This window comes from Coenobita brevimanus, chromosome 72, assembly GCF_032717465.1.
Source record: "Coenobita brevimanus isolate Jiangsu-jjx chromosome 72, ASM3271746v2, whole genome shotgun sequence".
In the NCBI taxonomy this organism is placed as follows: Eukaryota; Metazoa; Arthropoda; class Malacostraca; order Decapoda; family Coenobitidae; genus Coenobita; species Coenobita brevimanus.
This window is the reverse complement of record NC_137025.1, coordinates 42,549,012-42,567,180: the sequence shown is the minus strand read 5'-3', so window position 1 is coordinate 42,567,180 and position 18,169 is coordinate 42,549,012. Positions and strand designations below refer to the sequence as shown.

The 18,169-nt window shown below is 43.1% G+C and overlaps 2 protein-coding genes across 2 annotated transcripts in view; both read left to right on the top strand.

Moving 5' to 3' along the window:
- LOC145407132 (pro-resilin-like) overlaps window positions 1-6,455 on the top strand; it is a 26,050-nt gene extending 19,595 nt beyond the window's left edge. Inside the window, exons 2-4 of the mRNA XM_080278151.1 lie at window positions 4,637-4,735; window positions 5,225-5,365; window positions 6,303-6,455. Of these exons, the coding sequence (XP_080134277.1) occupies window positions 4,637-4,735; window positions 5,225-5,365; window positions 6,303-6,455 (393 nt within the window). The remainder of the gene's footprint in view (window positions 1-4,636; window positions 4,736-5,224; window positions 5,366-6,302) is intronic.
- A 529-nt stretch (window positions 6,456-6,984) lies between these two features.
- Window positions 6,985-14,415, top strand: LOC145407131 (cuticle protein-like). Its single transcript, XM_080278150.1, has 4 exons — window positions 6,985-7,003; window positions 8,123-8,232; window positions 13,152-13,310; window positions 14,245-14,415. The coding sequence occupies exons 1-4, from the start codon at window positions 6,985-6,987 to the stop codon at window positions 14,413-14,415; spliced, it is 459 nt and encodes a 152-aa protein (XP_080134276.1).
- The last annotated feature ends 3,754 nt before the right edge of the window (window positions 14,416-18,169 follow it).

The window sequence follows — 18,169 nt, the reverse complement described above, 5'->3', positions numbered from 1 at the left end:
TACTCCCTCCCCCCACACACCCTACCTCCCCACCCCCTTCCTCTTTCCTCCCACCCCTCCCAATCACGGTGCCTTCCCTCCTTCAATCTCACTTCCCCTCACTCTTACACTTTCACTTCCCTCACTCTTACATTCACAACCACTCACTCATACACTCACTCCCCCTCACTCTTACACTCACTTCCCCTCACTCTTACACACTCACTTCCTCCTCACTCTTACATTCACTTCCCCTCACTCATACACTTACTTCCCCTCACTCTTACATTCACTTCCCCTCACTCTTAAACTCACTTCCCCTCACTCTTACACTCCCCCTCACTCTTACACTCACTTCCCTTCACTCACACTCACTTCCCCTCACTCTTACACACTCACTTCCCCTCACTCTTACACTCACTTCCCTTCACTCACAATCACTTCCCCTCACTCTTACACTCACTTCCCCTCACTCTTACACTCACTTCCCCCTCACTCATACACTCACTTCCCCTCACACTCACTTCCCCTCACACTCACTTCCCCTCACTCTTACACTCACTTCCCCTCACTCATACACTCACTTCCCCTCACTCTTACATTCACTTCCCCTCACTTTTGCACTCATTTCCCCTCACTCTTACTCATTTCCCCTCACTCTTACTCATTTCCCCTCACTCACACTCACTTCCCCTCACTCTTACACACTCTCACTTCCCCTCACTCTTACACACTCACTTCCACCTCACTCTTACACACTCACTTCCACCTCACTCTTACACTCACTTCCCCTCACTCTTACACACTCACTTCCCCTCACTCTTACACTCACTTCCCCTCACTCTTACACTCACTTCCCCTCACTCACACACTCACTTCCCCTCACTCTTACACTCACTTCCCCTCACTCTTACACTCACTTCCCCTCACTCTTACACTCACACTCTCACTTCCCCTCACTCTTACACTCTCTTCAGTCACCCTTCCCCTTCACCTACACCACTAATTCACACTTACTGTTCTCGCCTCCCTCTCTCTTTCTCACACTTACCTCTCTCTCTCTCTCTCTCTCTCTCTCTCTCTCTCTCAGCTGAATAAAATCGTCTGAGGGAAGTAAGAATGCGCGCGCGCGCGCGCGCGCACACACACACACACACACACACACACACACACCAACGTTTCTTCTTACAAACGTTCCCCCCTAATTATTAAAAACGTTGGGAATTCTCACAGCATACTTCACAGGCGTGGAGATTTTACCCTGCCATAAATCCCCTCTTCTTCTCATTAATCCCCCCCTTTCCTCCCTCCCTCCTTCACATAAATCCCTTCCCTCCCTTCCTCCTTCCATCTCATAAATCCCCTCCCTCCCTCCTTCCATCTCATAAATCCCACTCCCTCCCTCCTTCTCATAAATCTCCTCCCCCCTCCCTCCTTCTCATTAATTCCCCTCCCTCCCTCCCTCCCTCCCTCCTCATAAATCCCCCTCTCTCCCCTCCTCCCTCCCTCCTCGCAAATCCCCTCTCCCTCCCTCCTCGTAAATCCCCCCTCCTTCCCTCCCTCCTCGTAAATCCCCCCTCCCTCCCTCCTCCTCTCATCCACTGTACCTATGTATTATGTACTCTCACAGACGTTGTACTTAATTCACTTTTAAATCCACTTTTTAATCCACTTGTATTTCCTCTCCTCCTCCACCTTGATCCACACTGCTTCCTTGCCCTCCACTCTCCTTCACATTGATCCACGCCCTCCACTCTCCTTTCCTTCCACCTTGATCCTCGCCCTCCACTTCCCTCTTCCACTTTGATCCACGCTTCTTCCTTCCCCGTCTATCTTGCACCTCTTTCTTCCCCTTCCACTTCCCTCTCCTTCCACCTCAATCCACGCTGCCTCTAGCCCTCTCTCTCCCTTTCCTCCACCCGCTCCACCTCCCCATACCTCCATCTTGTACCTATGTCTTTCTTCCCTTCCTTCACCTTCCTTCCACTTCCCTCTCCCTCCACCTCCATCCACGCTGCCTCTAGCCCTCTCTCTCCCTTTCCTCCACCCCCTCCACTCTCCTTTCCTTCCACCTTCGCCCTTGCCCTCCACTCTCCTCTTCTTCCACCTTGATCCTTGCTTCTTTCTTGCCCTCCACTTTCCCTTTCCACTTTGATCTAGGCTTCATTCTTCCCCTTCCTTCACCTTCCTTCCACCTTTCTCTCCCTCCACCTCAATCCACGCTGCCTCTAGCCCTCTCTCTCCCTTTCCTCCACCCCCTCCACCCCCCCTCGCCACACCCAGGCCAAGGAGTGCCAGTGGAAGCAGAGGGTGGAAGGGTGGAAGGGGCCAAGGTTGCGAGCAGTGCCAGGTGGTATATAAACTCCCGCCATCGCCTCGACCGGCACACCTTCGCCAACCCTCAGACAGACAATGTTTACTCAGGTATGTCTGCTGTTCTGCTTTCCCCTCTGCTCTGCCAGTCTCTCTCAGCTCTCCCCTCTGCTCTACCAATCCCTCAAGCTCCTCTGCTCTCCCCTCTGCTCTACCAGTCTCTCTCAGCTCTCCCCTCTGCTCTGCCAGTCTCTCTCATCTCTTCTGCTCTCCCCTCTGCTCTGCCAGTCTCTCTCAGCTCATCTGCTCTCCCCTCCGCTCTATCCATGTTTACTTAAAGCCCTATGAACACAAGCTCACTCACACTTCTCTATCAATGTTTACTTAAAGCTCTATAAACACAGTAAAGCTCACTCACACTTATCTACCCATGTTTACTTAAAGCCCTATAAACACACTAAAGCTCACTCACACTTCCCTATCAATGTTTACTTAAAGCTCTATGAACACACTAAAGCTCACTCACACTTCACTACCAATGTTAACTCAAAGCTCTATAAACACACTAAAGCTCACTCACACTTCACTACCAATGTTAACTTAAAGCTCTATAAACACACTAAAGCTCACTCACACTTCTCTTCTCGACTCTGTTTATTTTAAGGCAGATGAATCATACTAAGGTTCGTTCACTCACACTTCTTCATCAACGCTTACTTAACGGTCCAATAAACACACTAAAATTCACTCACACTTAAACACACTAAAATTCACTCACACTTACACACACTAAAATTCACTCACACTTAAACACACTAAAATTCACTCACACTTAAACACACTAAAATTCACTCACACTTAAACACACTAAAATTCACTCACACTTAAACACACTAAAATTTAATCACACTTAAACACATTAAAATTCACTCACACTTCTCTATAATGTTTACTTAAGCAGGAGACTCACACTTCTAAAGGACCAATAAACACACCAAAGTTCACTCACACTTCTCTATAGTGTTTACTTAAAGGCCAATGACTCACACTAGTTTTTGCTCACTCACACTTCTCTCCTCTACCAATGTTTACTTAGGAAGAATCACACTTAAAATTCGCTCATTCACACTTCTTTATCAATATATACTTAAGAAGAATCACACTTAAAGTTTGCTCACTCACACTTTTCTCTACCAATATTCACTTAAGAAGAGAAGTCACACTTAAAGATCACTCACTCACACTTTTCTTCTCTACCAATGTTTACGTAAGGCTCAATAAACACACTAAAACTCACTCACACTTCTTTACCAATGTTTAGGCCAAGACTCATACTAGCTTCACTCATCTTGCTGGCACTCCTTCGTGACTAGCAACATCGCATCCTTCCCATAGCACTTCTTCGTGACTAGCACCATCACATCCTTCCCATGGCACTTCTTCGTGACTAGCAACATCACATCCTTCCCATGGCACTTCTTCGTGACTAGCAACATCACATCCTTCCCATGGCACTTCTTCGTGACTAGCAACATCACATCCTTCCCATAGCACTTCTTCGTGACTAGCAACACCACATCCTTCCCACACAACTTCTTCATAACTAGTACTACCATCCTTCCCATAGCACTTCTTCGTGACTAGCTTAACAATGGCTGACTTTATTTTTAATTTATTTTTTGGCAACGGGTACTCGCTACCAAAGGGTTAAGGATGTGTTTAAAAAGTTTATGGTAAAAGGGGTGTCCCAAAAATGCCCCCCCCCCCAAAAAAAAAGGGGGTAAAAATGTGAGTGTAAAATATGTGTAAAAATGTGTAAATCAAAATAGTCCTGCCTGAGATGGTACCGTTTTCTTTTTGGCATGGGAGGCTTGGCAGCACCTGTTCCTTAGTGATTTATTTTCTTTATTTTTCCTTTTTTTATTATTTTTTCTTTCTTATTTTATTCTTTAATATTTCCTTCTATGCTACATTACCTTCATAATACCAATAAAGGCAGGATTAACAAGATACAGGGGGATTTAAAACCACAAAAATCCTCGTAATACATCCCTCCTACTGATATTACCCCTTGATATTCTCTTGTATGTACTTAAAATCCTTCTAATATCCACATGGCTTTAATTAAGGACATACGGGTGAATATTAACATCTACGTAAAATAAATCGCACAGGAAAAGGAATTAAGACACCCTATAACACTCCTAGTAAAGTTTTAACAGATTTTCAGCGCTAAGCAAAACAAATCGTCCGGGAAGAGGCGTAAAGAATGCTAGTAACCTAAAACACTTCCGGTAAAGTTTGATAAATACTTCCCCGCTAATAAACATAAACCAATCCTCAGATTTGCGCCCTGGTGGTGTTTGTGGGCGTGGCTGTGGGCGCGCCTACTGATCTCTATGGCGCCGCTACCCACGGTGGAGGAGGTGGAGGGTATCAGCAGGTACCGGTAACACACACACACACACACACACACACACACACACACACACTATTGCCATCATCAGTGCAACAAATCTTCCAAGTACCCAACCAGTCACATACCCACAATCACTAATATACCCAAACCATACTATCATCACATAACATCACACACATCACATCAACACCGCCACTATAACAAAATTCATCACATACCACACAAAAATCATTGGTTTTTCTGGTACAACCCCAATCAAATCAATATACATTTTTTCTTTTTAATGGTAGCATAACACGCAGAAGATCGCTGATAATCACTTCCCAGCATTGCGTCTCGTCTTCAATACTTCTCATTCCTTCAAGAAAGAGTATATCCTTCTTCAAACTGGTATCATAAAATCACTTCCTGCAACACCTTTCACAGCCCCAAGAAGTAGGGAAGTGACAGCGAACTTCTGCACGCGACTGTACACTTGCCTGTCACTGTTCTAAGCCTGTTCTCTCGGTACAGTACGAGCCGATCCCGTACAACTTCGAGTATGGGGTCAAGGACGAGTACGCCGGTACGGACTTCAGCCAGAATGAGGAGTCCGACGGAAAGGCTGTCTACGGCTCCTACACAGTCCAGCTGCCAGACGGTCGCAAGCAGACGGTAACCCCACACCCCACGTCCTAACCCCACACCTCACCCTCACTCACCCCTTACCTCCCTACCTAACCCCACACCTCATTACCTATCCCCACACCTCACGTCCTAACCCCACCCTCACTCACTCACACTACACTAACCCCACATCCCGCTTCCTGATCTCACTCTAACCCCACACCTCACTAACCTCACCCTTCCTAACTCCACACCTCATATCTAAACCTAACTCACTAGCCTACCACCCTCAATTCACTTTTACTTTCAGTTTCGCACACTCACCACTTACTCAGCCCACCTACCACTTACATTCCTATTATCCTGTTGCAAACCCACCTCATACTCGACCTCTCTCTCAGAACCTTCACTTTCACTCAACTTCTCCCGTACCAATCTTACTTCACACTCACCTTCATCGTCACGTTTTCCCTTTTGCAGCTCATCTATTACTCACTTTCACGATCACTCAACATCTTCATCTATGTCCTAAATTTACCTCTTTCTTAAATCTCACAATCACCCTAGCTCACTCTTCACTTACCGTCACTCTCTCTACCTAACATCATTTCCTGTGCATCTAACAGTAATTCAGTCACACACTTTACCCAACTTGATTTCCTGTGCTTCTAACAGTAATCCTGTCTCACCTTCTCTAACTTCATTTCCTATGCATCTAACAATAATTCAGTGTCACTCTCTCTGCCTAACTTCATTTCTTGTGCCTCTAACAGCAATCCAGTGTCACCCTCTCTACCTAACTTCATTTCCTGTGTGTCTATCAATAATCCTAATCTAGCTAATATGATTTCCTACGCGGCTATCAGTAATCCTGTCTCACTCTCTCTGCCTGACTTCATTTCCTGTGCCTCAAGCAATATTGCAATAAAATCCCTCACCCGATGCAATACTCTGATGAAGTCAACGATTCTCTGCCCCTCCACAGGTAACCTACAAGGCTGATGATTACACCGGCTACGTTGCTGAGGTCAGCTACTACGGTGAGGCACAGTACCCTTACGAGTACGGTCCCCCAGTCACCTTCAAGCCATCAGCATACCCTCAGCAATCATACCAGCCACAAGGAGCATACAACTAAGCCATTCAAAGCCATACCATCTAATACCTGATGTGACTTGTCTTGTACCATGTAATTTATACCAAATATACCCTCATATACCAACACTAATTTCAATACCTCGTGCCTGGTATGAGACCCACGTGTTTCAGAAATACCTAGACATTGTGACTAACACTGTATGAGCGAAGTATGAGGAAAAAATACAGCAGTAACCCAAGAACGACCTGAAGTGAGGAGAGTGTATGAGGGTGTGTGTGTGTCTGTAGGCAAGATGGACGACGAAGTGGTTATATTAGAATATGCTGAAAGGACGCGATAAAAGGACAACGTGTAGGGGTATAACGGAAGGGGTAACGGAATGGGCTGGTCCGTAATTAAGCAGGAAATGAATGGAAGGGCAAAATAACGAAGTAGGTCCAGTTGGCAACACACGTACCTGGGACAGCATCAAGGTGTAGCACAGATGTGGCATTTGGTACACCTGACAACCCTGACATAATGACGTGTGTGTTGGTGGCACTGACATGAAGGAAAGCAGGTGTTAAAGATGAGTGGAAATGACCCAGGTAACTAAGATGCACGAACGTCCGAAATTGTTGCTACACCTCCACTTACACACACACACACACACACACACACACACACACACACACAGTCCCAGGTGCAAGTGTGGCCAACTGTACGTAGTGGATCGTGCGACAGCGAGGCGGGGGGAAGAAGAGGTACACCAAGAGCGAGGTGGAAGAGGGAATGGGAGGGGTGGAAGGGGTGTGTGATCGAGGGGTCGTTGCTGACTAGGGATGGTGATAAGTGGAGGTCCTTTCCCCTTGAGATGATCCCTCACAAGATGCAACGTTAGCCAATACAAATACTTGTGTAATTATGGCGCGTATGTCCAAATCTCTCTCTCTCTCTCTCTCATGACACCACCGAACTAAGGTCTATATTTCACACCAGGTGGAATGAAAAACAGGTGTAATAAAAATAATGCTATGATGACGATGACGAAGATGATGTGGATGGTGGTGGTGGTTGTGGTAGTGGTAGTGATGACGATGGTTGTGGTGGTGGTGGTGGTTGTGGTGGAGGAGACGAGGATGGAACATGAACCCTACAGATCAATAAAACCAGCAGTAAACCCGCTTCACCTCAACGCACCTTTGGACGTCCAGGTAACTCAATCTACAAACGTACCTACGAACCAGGAAGTGTCCTCTTTGACGGACATTTCCCCAGCACGGTTCACCTCTTGCCAATCAGAGTTCATTTATGCCCCAAACTGCCTCTCTCTGCAACTCGCTTCCCCACATTAGCTTCCCCTATCAACTTCAACCTACAGCTGTTCAAGTCCAACTGTTAGATTTTTTTTTTTTTTTTTTTTTTTTTAATGAATGGAGGACGTCTGTAATCTGGTGTATGGATTTTGTTTTTTTTTTTAATTCTTGTTTTTTCATCTGTATAAAAAAAATGCATGACATACAACGAAAGAGTCCTTCACTCAGGTAAAGTCAGGTAGGGTGAGGTTAGGTAAGGTTAAGATAAGGGAAAGTCGTAAGGTCATAAGTCACGTCAGGTCGGGTCAGGTCACTTCAGGTCAGGTCAGTCCCTACATCGCCAGCACCAACTCAGGGGACTGCAGCTCCGCCTCAAGACTCACTATATACCTCATATTGCATCCAAAACAGACACAATTCGGGAGCCGAATGCTAATCGCCCGCCAGAAAATGCTGTTGGCAAAGTTACAAGGGCGGGGGGCAGCACCCCTTCCCGGGAGGCCGGGGGCGGCGCCTTGGTCGTAAGATTATGGCCATATTTTAATACCTTGAGTGCCCATTTTCGAACTCGTCCAAGATTTTGGCCATATCTTGATACCCTAAAGGTTTCATGTTGAGAGCTGAAGCCGTTCATGAGATATAATGGAAACACACACACACACACACACACACACACACACACAGACGGGGGCAAAAACATAATCGCTCCGCCTTAGTAATGGCGGGGGATAATAAGGGTGAGGAGAGGCACCAACTGTGGTTAAGAGGTGGCAGTGAGACCCGACCACCATCCTAACCCAACAAACTCAAAAGAATGGAAGTTACCGAGTCATTTATTTTTATTTCCATTTATTCATTCAGGTATTAAATGTTTTCTAGGCTGCCTCCTTTACTATTTAACACTATATTTTCTTTATTAATCAAAACACCATCTTTATTATTTAACATCCATTTTACATTAAGTTCAATGCAATTATACGAGTAATACTTTCCAAACAGGCGTATCTAAAAAATAATGGTACCTAAAATTTATCCCCCCCCCAAATTAAAATCCTGGTAGCACTCCCAACACAGCCGCAGCGTTTCTCTCTCTCTCTCTCTCTCGGCCACTGAGCTACGTGAAACAGGCTGCAGAAGGACGAAAATCTGGGCCAAGTTAAGGTGAAAGGATTATAGCTACACATTAAGACACAAACACTACAACGAACACTAACATCAACACACCTCACCACCAACACCTCCCATCCACCTGTCAATATTTCACTAAACCTCTCAAAACCAAATGCTCATGTTCTCAAAAAAATGCTCAAGTTCTTAAAAAAATGCTCAGCTCTCAAAAAATGCTCATGCTCTAAAAAAAAAAAATGCTCATGCTCTCAAAAAAAAATGCTCAGCTCTCAAAGAAATGCTCAGCTCTCAAAAAAAAAATGCTCAGCTCTCTCAAAAAAAAAAAAAAAATGCTTCACTCTAAAAAAAATGTTCATGCTCTCAAAGAAATGCTCAGCTCTCAAAAAAATGCTCAGCTCTCAAAAAAAAAAAAAAAAAAAAAAAAAAAATGCTTAGCTCAAAAAAAATGCTCATGCTCTCAAAAAAATGCTCAGCTCTCAAAAAATGCTCAGCTCTCAAAAAAATGTTCATGCCCTCAAAAAAAAAATGCTCCGCTCTATTTAAAAAAAAAAAAAAAAAAAAAAAAAAAAGCTCTCAAGAAAATGCTCAGCTCTCAACACACCAAATGCTCATGCTCACCAAAAATGCTCTTCCCATAAATCCCAATAATCAAAACTTTGTATATAAATTGGGACAGCATTGATATATGTCCGAAAATTTGATGCTGAGATGGATGACGAACACGTAACCTCTCTCTATCTCTCTCTCTCTCTCTCTCTCTCTCTCTCTCTCTCTCTCTCTCTCTCTCAACCATGACATAAACTCGATTATTTTCATGTATTTCCTGTAATTTTTATGTATTATATTTTGTGCTGTCATCTTCCATTTTTCCTTCACAAATGTATGGTATATCAAAGTCATTTTCCGCTGCTCTCTCTCTCTCTCTCTCTCTCTCTCTCGTGTGTGTGTGTGTGTGTGTGTGTGTGTGTGTGCCAACAAGCTGTCCTTCCTTTAAACCCTCAAGACTCTTCCTGCAGACCGAAATTTAGACACGTAAACCAACCAAAACACACACACACACACACACACACACACACAAACCATTCAATACGTATGACGGAAAAACACGTCATTTTTAGGCCTAGATAAAAACAAAAATAAATTGATAAATAATAAAGGATGTCGCTGGATTCAAGAGGACAAGATCAATAAATTTCCAAAACAGTAAATTACATAGAAAAATAATGTTCAATAATAATGTTCAATAATAATGTTCAATAATAATGTTCAATAAAAATGTTCAATAAAAATGTTCAATAAAAATGTTCAATAGTAAAGTTCAATAATAATGTTCAATAAAAATGTTCAATAATAATATTCAATAATAATGTTCAAGAGACTATAATACACTGCCACTAAGGCCTTGAACATGTAACTCAAATTGAACTTGATCTAAACTTGTTCCAATTTACCTGTCTACCTACTAATTAACCTGTCTACCTACTAATTAACCTGTCTACCTGTTAATTAACCTACCTATCTACCAACTAATTAATCCACCTGCCTGCCTATTAACCTACCTGTCTACCTACCAATTAACCTCTGTCTACTTACTAATTAACCAGTCTACCTGCTAATTAACCTACCTGTCAACCTAATTAACCTACCTGTCTACCTACTAATTAATCTACCTGTCTACCTACTAATTAATCTACCTGTCTACCTACTAATTAATCTACCTGTCTACCTACTAATTAACCTACCTGTCTATCTACTAATTAATCTGTACTTACTAATTAACGTACCTATCTACCTGCTAATTAACCTACCTATCTACCTAATTAACCTACCTATCTACCTGCTAATTAACCTACCTGTCTACCTACTAATTAACCTGTCTATCTACTTAGCATCTACCTGCCTGCCTACCTACTTGAATCTGTCTACCTTTTCCCTGCCACTCCTCCGTCCCCCCCCCTCCCGCTGTGAGTGCCAGGCTGGAGGGGACGCTGGGGGGGGGAGGCCAAGGTCACCGTCACAGTATATATATGCCGCCCTCACCGTCACCACCGTCACTCCCTCTCCGTCACTTCTTCACCGTCACCACCGTCACATCCTCACCGTCACTACCGTCACTCCTTCACCGTCACCACCGTCACTTCCTCACCGTCACTACCGTCACTTCCTCAGTCATGCTCACTCAGGTACACACACACACACACACACACACACACACACACACACACACACACACACACACACACACGAGTCCTCACTGTTTATTTCCAATTATTTATTTATTTATTTTATTAATCAACATCACATTATCAAGCAGAGTCATTCTCCCATTCGTCTCCTTTATTTTCTTTCCCTTAATATCCTGTCAACTTATACCCCTTTCACTGTAACTTGGCCTAAAATTGCAACCCTCCATCTCGAACACTCAGTTATGGCAAAAGACTTAGGCTAGGATGCGATGCTAGTCACGAAGAAGTGCTATGGAAGGCATTTAGTAACATTATCATAGTGAGCTACGTGAAATAAGCTCCAAAGGACGAAAATCTGGGCCAAGTTAAGGTGAAAGACGTGTAGGCAAGATTCAGTGATATGAAACCAATGGCAATATACACTACGGATTAATACAGCTACAGCCCAACAGTATACTTCGTACAGAATAAACCACCTACAGTCTTTCGTCAAGGGAGATATTGGTGGCAATTCGTGATGCTTAAAACCCTAATTAATTCCTTCACAAAACACTATGTGGCTATTTTTTTTATATATAATACAGCGCAACAGTCTACAGAATAAACCACCTACAGTCATTCAAGGGAGACATTGGTGGCTATTTGTGATGCATAAAATCTAATTAATTCCTTCACAAAACACTGAGACTATTTTTTTTATACTACAGCGCAACAGTCTACAGAATAAACCACCTACAGTCATTCATCAAGGGAGATAATGGTGGCAATTTGTGATGCTTAAAACCCTAATTAATTCCTTCACAAAACACTATGGGGCTAAGTTTTATATATAATTTTTTTCGCCTCGTTATGTTGAGTCAGTTGTAGTGTTGTTGGGCAGGAGGAGAGGAAGAGATGGGTTGGGAAGGGTTATCTGTGTCATGTAATACTGGCTGGTGGGAAAGACAGTATTGCCCATCAGAGGAAATACACACAGCCTAAATATGTCAAAGCGAATATTGCCCACCAGAGGAAATACGGACTCAAAATATGCCAAAGTAAATAATGTCAAAGCAAATAGTCCCCCTCAAAGAAAATACAGCCGCCAAAATATATCAAAGTAAATATTGCCCATCAAAGGAAATACACACAGCAAATACAGGTCAAAGTAAATATTCCCCCTCAAAGGATATACAGACAGCCAAAAGGTCAAAATAAATATTGCCCCTCAAAGAAAATATACTCAAAATACGTCAAAGTAAATACTGCCCATCAGAGAAAACAGTCAAACTATATCGAAGTAAATATTGCCCATCAAAGGAAATAAACACAGCCACATTATACCAAATTCCAAATCAATCACAGCCTATCCAGTAGCTATGATAAAAATAACCATCAAGGAATGTGTTCTGCTTAATATAGCACTGTGAACACCAACACCAATGATACGTGCTATACTCAGCGCTGGTAATATGCTGGGTTATATAGTATTCAGTAACGGGGTATGCTTGTTATATTATCGTTAGTTATATTTAGTAACGGGAGTATGGTTATGATATTGTTGGTTACGTATTCAGTAATGGTCGTATGCTTCGTTATCTTATCGTTAGTTATCGTTCTTAACAAAGCCTCTTCCCCGCCAGACCTGTGCCGTGTTTGTGGTGTTGGTGGGCGTGGCGGTGGGCGTACCTACTGACCTCCAAGGCCTCGCCCCCTCTGCTGGATACACCGCCCCCCACGGTGGAGGAGGAGGAGGATATCAGCAGGTACCACACACACACACACACACACATTATTTCTAACTCCATCATCACAAAAAAATCACATTCACTCCAATCACTATCGCCAGAGCAACAATTGTCCAAGATTAGCAAAAATCCTGAACACATTAATTTTTCCAGTTCGGTACAATCGCCTCCAATAATTTGTTGAGAGTCCCCTGCCAGCATCGTGTCCTACATTCCTTATTTCTCATTCCTTCAAGATCGTCAGAGAATATCCTTCCTTTTAATATATATTTTTTTAATACGTGCTTCAAACTACAATCATAAAATCACTTCCTGCAACACCTTTCACAGCCCCAGGAAGCAGGGAAGTGACAGCGAACTTCTGCACGCGACTGTACACTTGCCTGTCACTGTTCTAAGCCTGTTCTCCCGGTACAGTACGAGCCGATCCCGTACAACTTCGAGTATGGGGTCAAGGACGAGTACGCCGGTACGGACTTCAGCCAGAACGAGGAGTCCGACGGAAAGGCTGTCTACGGCTCCTATACAGTCCAGCTGCCAGACGGTCGCAAGCAGACGGTAACCCCACACCCCACGTCCTAGCCCCACCCTAACCCCACACCTCACCCTCACTCACCCCTTACCTCCCTACCTAACCCCACACCTCATTACCTATCCCCACACCTCACGTCCTAACCCCAGCCTGACCCCACACCTCACCCTCACTCACCCCTTACTTCCCTACCTAACTCCACATCTCATTTCTTAACCTCACACCTCACTACCATCTAACCCCACACTCCACTTCCTAACCTCACTCAACCCACACTTCACCCACTAACCTCCTACCTCACGTCCCAACCCCACACCCCACTACCTAACCTCACACTTCACATACCTCACCACTTTCCTGAGTAATTTCACATTCACTCAAATTTTCCTGTCGCACACTTTCTACCTCCTCTCTCAACTCACCTCTCAACCTCAAATGATCATCTTTACATTCACTCAGTCGCCCCTGTCGCAAACTCATCTCTTACGCAACCTCACCGTAACTCAATATCTTCCTCACTCAAGTTTTCCGGTCGCCTACTTAATACTTTCTCAACCTCAGTCACTCACAATCTTGACATTCACCCACATTCCCTATCGCACACTCTTACTTAACCTTAATCACATTTTTTTGTTTACATTCACTCAGTCTTCTCTGTTGCAAACTAACCATTCTGCCTCCTCTTCAATACTTTCACGCGAATTTTACTTAACCTTTTATGTTGCAGGCTTTTTACGCAACAAAATCATCCCTCCACTTCATCCCTCACCTCTCTCAATATAGATCCCTCTCTCAATATAAATCCCTCTCTCAGTATAAATCCCTCAATATAAATCCCTCTCAATATAAATCGCTCTCTCAATATAAATCCCTCTCAATAAAAATCCTTGAGTGTTTAACAGCGATGCAATGAAATACCGTGTAGGAACTGTCAAAGTACCCCTACTTTTCTCTCCACAGGTAAACTACAAGGCTGATGATTACGGCTACGTTGCACAGGTGGAGTACTACGGTGAGGCACAATACCCTTATGAGTACGGTCCCCCAGTCACCTTCAAGCCATCAGCATACCCTCAGCAATCATACCAGTCCCCTCAACAATCATACCAGCCACCAGGAGCATACAACTGAGCCATACCAAGCCATACCACCTAATACCTGGTGTGACTAGTCTTGTACCATGTAATTTATACCAAATATACCCTCTTATACTAATACTAATTTCAATATCTCGTGCCCTATGAGTAAATTAAATTGTTCAGGGACAATTCGAAGATGAAAATAACAGTGTATGGTGTGGAATATGCGGAAAAGGAAGAGGCAAACCAAGAAGATACAGGAGGAAGATATGAGTGTGTGTGTGTGTGTGTGTGTGTGTGTGTGTGTGTGTGTGTGTTGAGACGAGGAATTATCAGAGGAATGTCAGAACTGTGTGTGTGTGTGTGTGTGTGTGTGTGTGTGTGTGTGTGTGTGTGTGTGTGTGTGTTGAGACGAGGAATTATCAGAGGAATGTCAGAACTGTGTGTGTGTGTGTGTGTGTGTGTGTGTGTTTTGAGACGAGGAATTATCAGAGGAATGTCAGAACTGTGTGTGTGTGTGTGTGTGTGTGTGTGTGTGTGTGTGTGTGTGTGTTGAGACGAGTAATTATCAGAGGAATGTCAGAACTGTGTGTGTGTGTGTGTGTGTGTGTGTGTGTGTGTGTGTGTGTGTGTGTGTGTGTGTGTGTGTGTGTGTGTGTGTGTGTGTTGAGACGAGGAATTATCAGAGGAATGTCAGAACTGTGTGTGTGTGTGTGTGTGTGTGTGTGTGTGTGTGTTGAGACGAGGAATTATCAGAGGAATGTCAGAACTGTGTGTGTGTGTGTGTGTGTGTGTGTGTGTGTGTGTGTGTGTGTGTGTGTGTTATTGCATACAAGAGGCTAATGTAACGGCAGGAGAAGGGAGCTGGGTCTTCAAGGTGGTCAGAAAGTTGAGTAGGTGGGACGTCAGGTGAGGTGAGAGTTACCTGATAAAATCTCCCAGGTAAACAAATGGCCAGGTGTATCCATGAATAAACCAAATATAATTCCCAACTACCTAGGAATTAAATTAGGATCATTTTTACCTGTGACTATGCAGGGAAGATCACCTGCAATTAGATTGAACGCAATTACTAAGCTTAACTGTAGAAACGAAAGGACTAAACTGAACGAAAAAATGTGGAATATTCGCAAAAACTGTCTCTTCACGATCTACCAAAGGAAAGCTAAAATACGGTTAGATTTATTTTGGTGTGTGTGTGTGTGTGTGTGTGTGTGTGTGTGTGTGTGTGTGTGTGTGTGTGTGTGTGTGTGTGTGTGTGTGTGTGTGTGAGAGAGAGAGAGAGAGAGAGAGAGAAATGTAGCACTGAGAGAGTTGCTATCCACACACACACACACACACATACACACACACACACACACACACACACACACACACACACACACACACACACACACACACACACACACACACTTGGCCCTCCACATTTTCCCCTCTCATTACACCTACCAGTCTCTCTCTACAGCCAAACTTTCACGAAATACACTCATGAAATCAGGTAACTCTCACTCTCTACGTAATTCAATGTCTTTCACTTGTCCTTCACTATTAATTGACTCTTAGTAATACAATCACACCTGTCCATCATTAATGATTCTTAATTACATAATCTCACCTGTCCTTCACTAACTGATTCTTAATAATATAATCTATGTAATCTATGTAAAAAAAATAGCCAAAATTTTTCGAAGTGTCTTTCCCCATTAAAAAAAAAAGTTCAAAAAATAATTCATGAGCAATATTGTCTTTACCTATGAAGAAAAAAAAAATGAAAAAAAAATCTACGTACACCCTTGACCAAAAACCTTATACACCTTTAAAAATTTCACCCCAATCCCAAAAAAACATTCCTTTCACTCAAACTTGGCCCAAAATTGTCATCTCTCCATCTTGAATGCTGAGTTTGTGTCGTAAATGAACACTAGAATAGGATGCTAGTCACGAAGAAGTGCTGTGGAAAGAATGTAAAGCCACAGTAAGGAGTTATTTTAAGGAACATGAAATTACTGCAAAAGGACAAAATTTGGGCCAATTTAAGGTGAAAGGAGCCTAATTAAGCCCGTAATCCCGTCAGGGAAGGACGCTCCCTAACACCTTTTCCTTAGCGATTTATTTTTGGACATGGCTGGTTAATATCCTTGAGTATATATTTAGGCAGAGTACGGCAATGTTAGAAGGATTTATATAACGCAGAATATGACAGTAAGGTGTAATACGCAAGTTAAATCGCTTAGGAAAAGGTGTTAGGGAGCTTCCATCACCGACGAGAATACGAGTTTTAGAGCTGAATTTTCGTGAAGTCAGGTAGCTTACTAACACCTCTCCCTTACCGATTTATTCCCGATTCTGCTCTGTTACTATATTCTTGTGTTATTCATGCAATCTATGTCGATAATATAGAGATACAAGAAGCAATAATGAAGATATTAATGGTTAGTTTTGAAAATAAATCGCTAAGGAAAAGGTGTTAGGGAGCTTCTTTAACCAGAGAGAAACGGGTCTTCATCTACACTTCTCTAAATCCTAGGTACAAAAATCCAGCCTAGGGATTACAGGAGGAGGATTACAGACAGGTGAGTAGCGACTAATTGGATGATTTTACCTGTAGTCTCATTAGGTCATTAGGTGTGTGTGTGTGTGTGTGTGTGTGTGTGTGTGTGTGTGTGTGTGTGTGTGTGTGTGTGTGTGTGTGTGTGTGTGTGTGTGTGTGTGTGTGTGTGTGTGTGTGTGTGTGTGTGTGTGTGTGTTTAAAAGTCCCTCATCCCTCATTCCAAGTGTGTGTGTGTGTGTGTGTGTGTGTGTGTGTGTGTGTGTGTGTGTGTGTGTGTGTGTGTGTGCACTCACCTACCTGCTCATTAGCGAGTCAGGTGATATGATAACAATGTCATTAGCAGGTATCATTACCCCCAATCCTTAATGACAATATCCAGTCTCATTACCATAAAATAATAACAACGTAGGAAATTAATCTATCGGAAAGAGGAATATATCAATTTACCTTTTACTTTTCACAAACAATATAATTAACTTCAAAATATGTAAGAAAACAAAAAACGCCATCTCAAAGGCAATTAATATAATGGCGTGTAAAAATGTAATATTGCTAACTAAAGGAAAAAAGTTAAGATTATTTACTCTCTCTCTCTCTCTCTCTCTCTCTCTCTCTCTTCCTCATTCTTACTTTCAATCATGACACTAATGTATAACACTCAAGTATATGTTTACTTTCTCTCTCTCTCTCTCTCTCTCTCTCTCTCTCTCTCTTACTCTCAATTATGACTAATTTATATCACTCAAGTATATCATCTTATTTTTTTTTTTTTCACTGTCATGTACATTCCCGCCGCTAATGCATGGTGTGTGTGTGTGTGTGTGTGTGTGTGTGTGTGTGTGTGTGTGTGTGTGTGTGTGTGTGAAGAAGTCCCTCATCCCTCATTCCAAGTGTGTGTGTGTGTGTGTGTGTGTGTGTGTGTGTGTGTGTGTGTGTGTGTGTAAACTTCCCTAACACCCTCTTCCAGCTCCTCAAGGGCTTCTTCCTCACCTGAAGCTGTACAGGTAAAATAACAAACTTTAAGCATTACCAAATACCCGTAGTTGAGACCATTAAAATTTTGTAACGAAAAAATGAGTTACTCCTGAAGGGGGGGGGGGGGGGAAGATAGATGCCCTAAGAGGCGTAGGGTCCCGTGGCTAGGCTATGGTAGTCGATAAATACTTAAATCTGAACCTATTTTCTATCTGTATTTCTGCCTATCCACCTGCTTACCTGCCCTCTTACCTGTCTCTCTCTCTCTTTCTCTAAATTC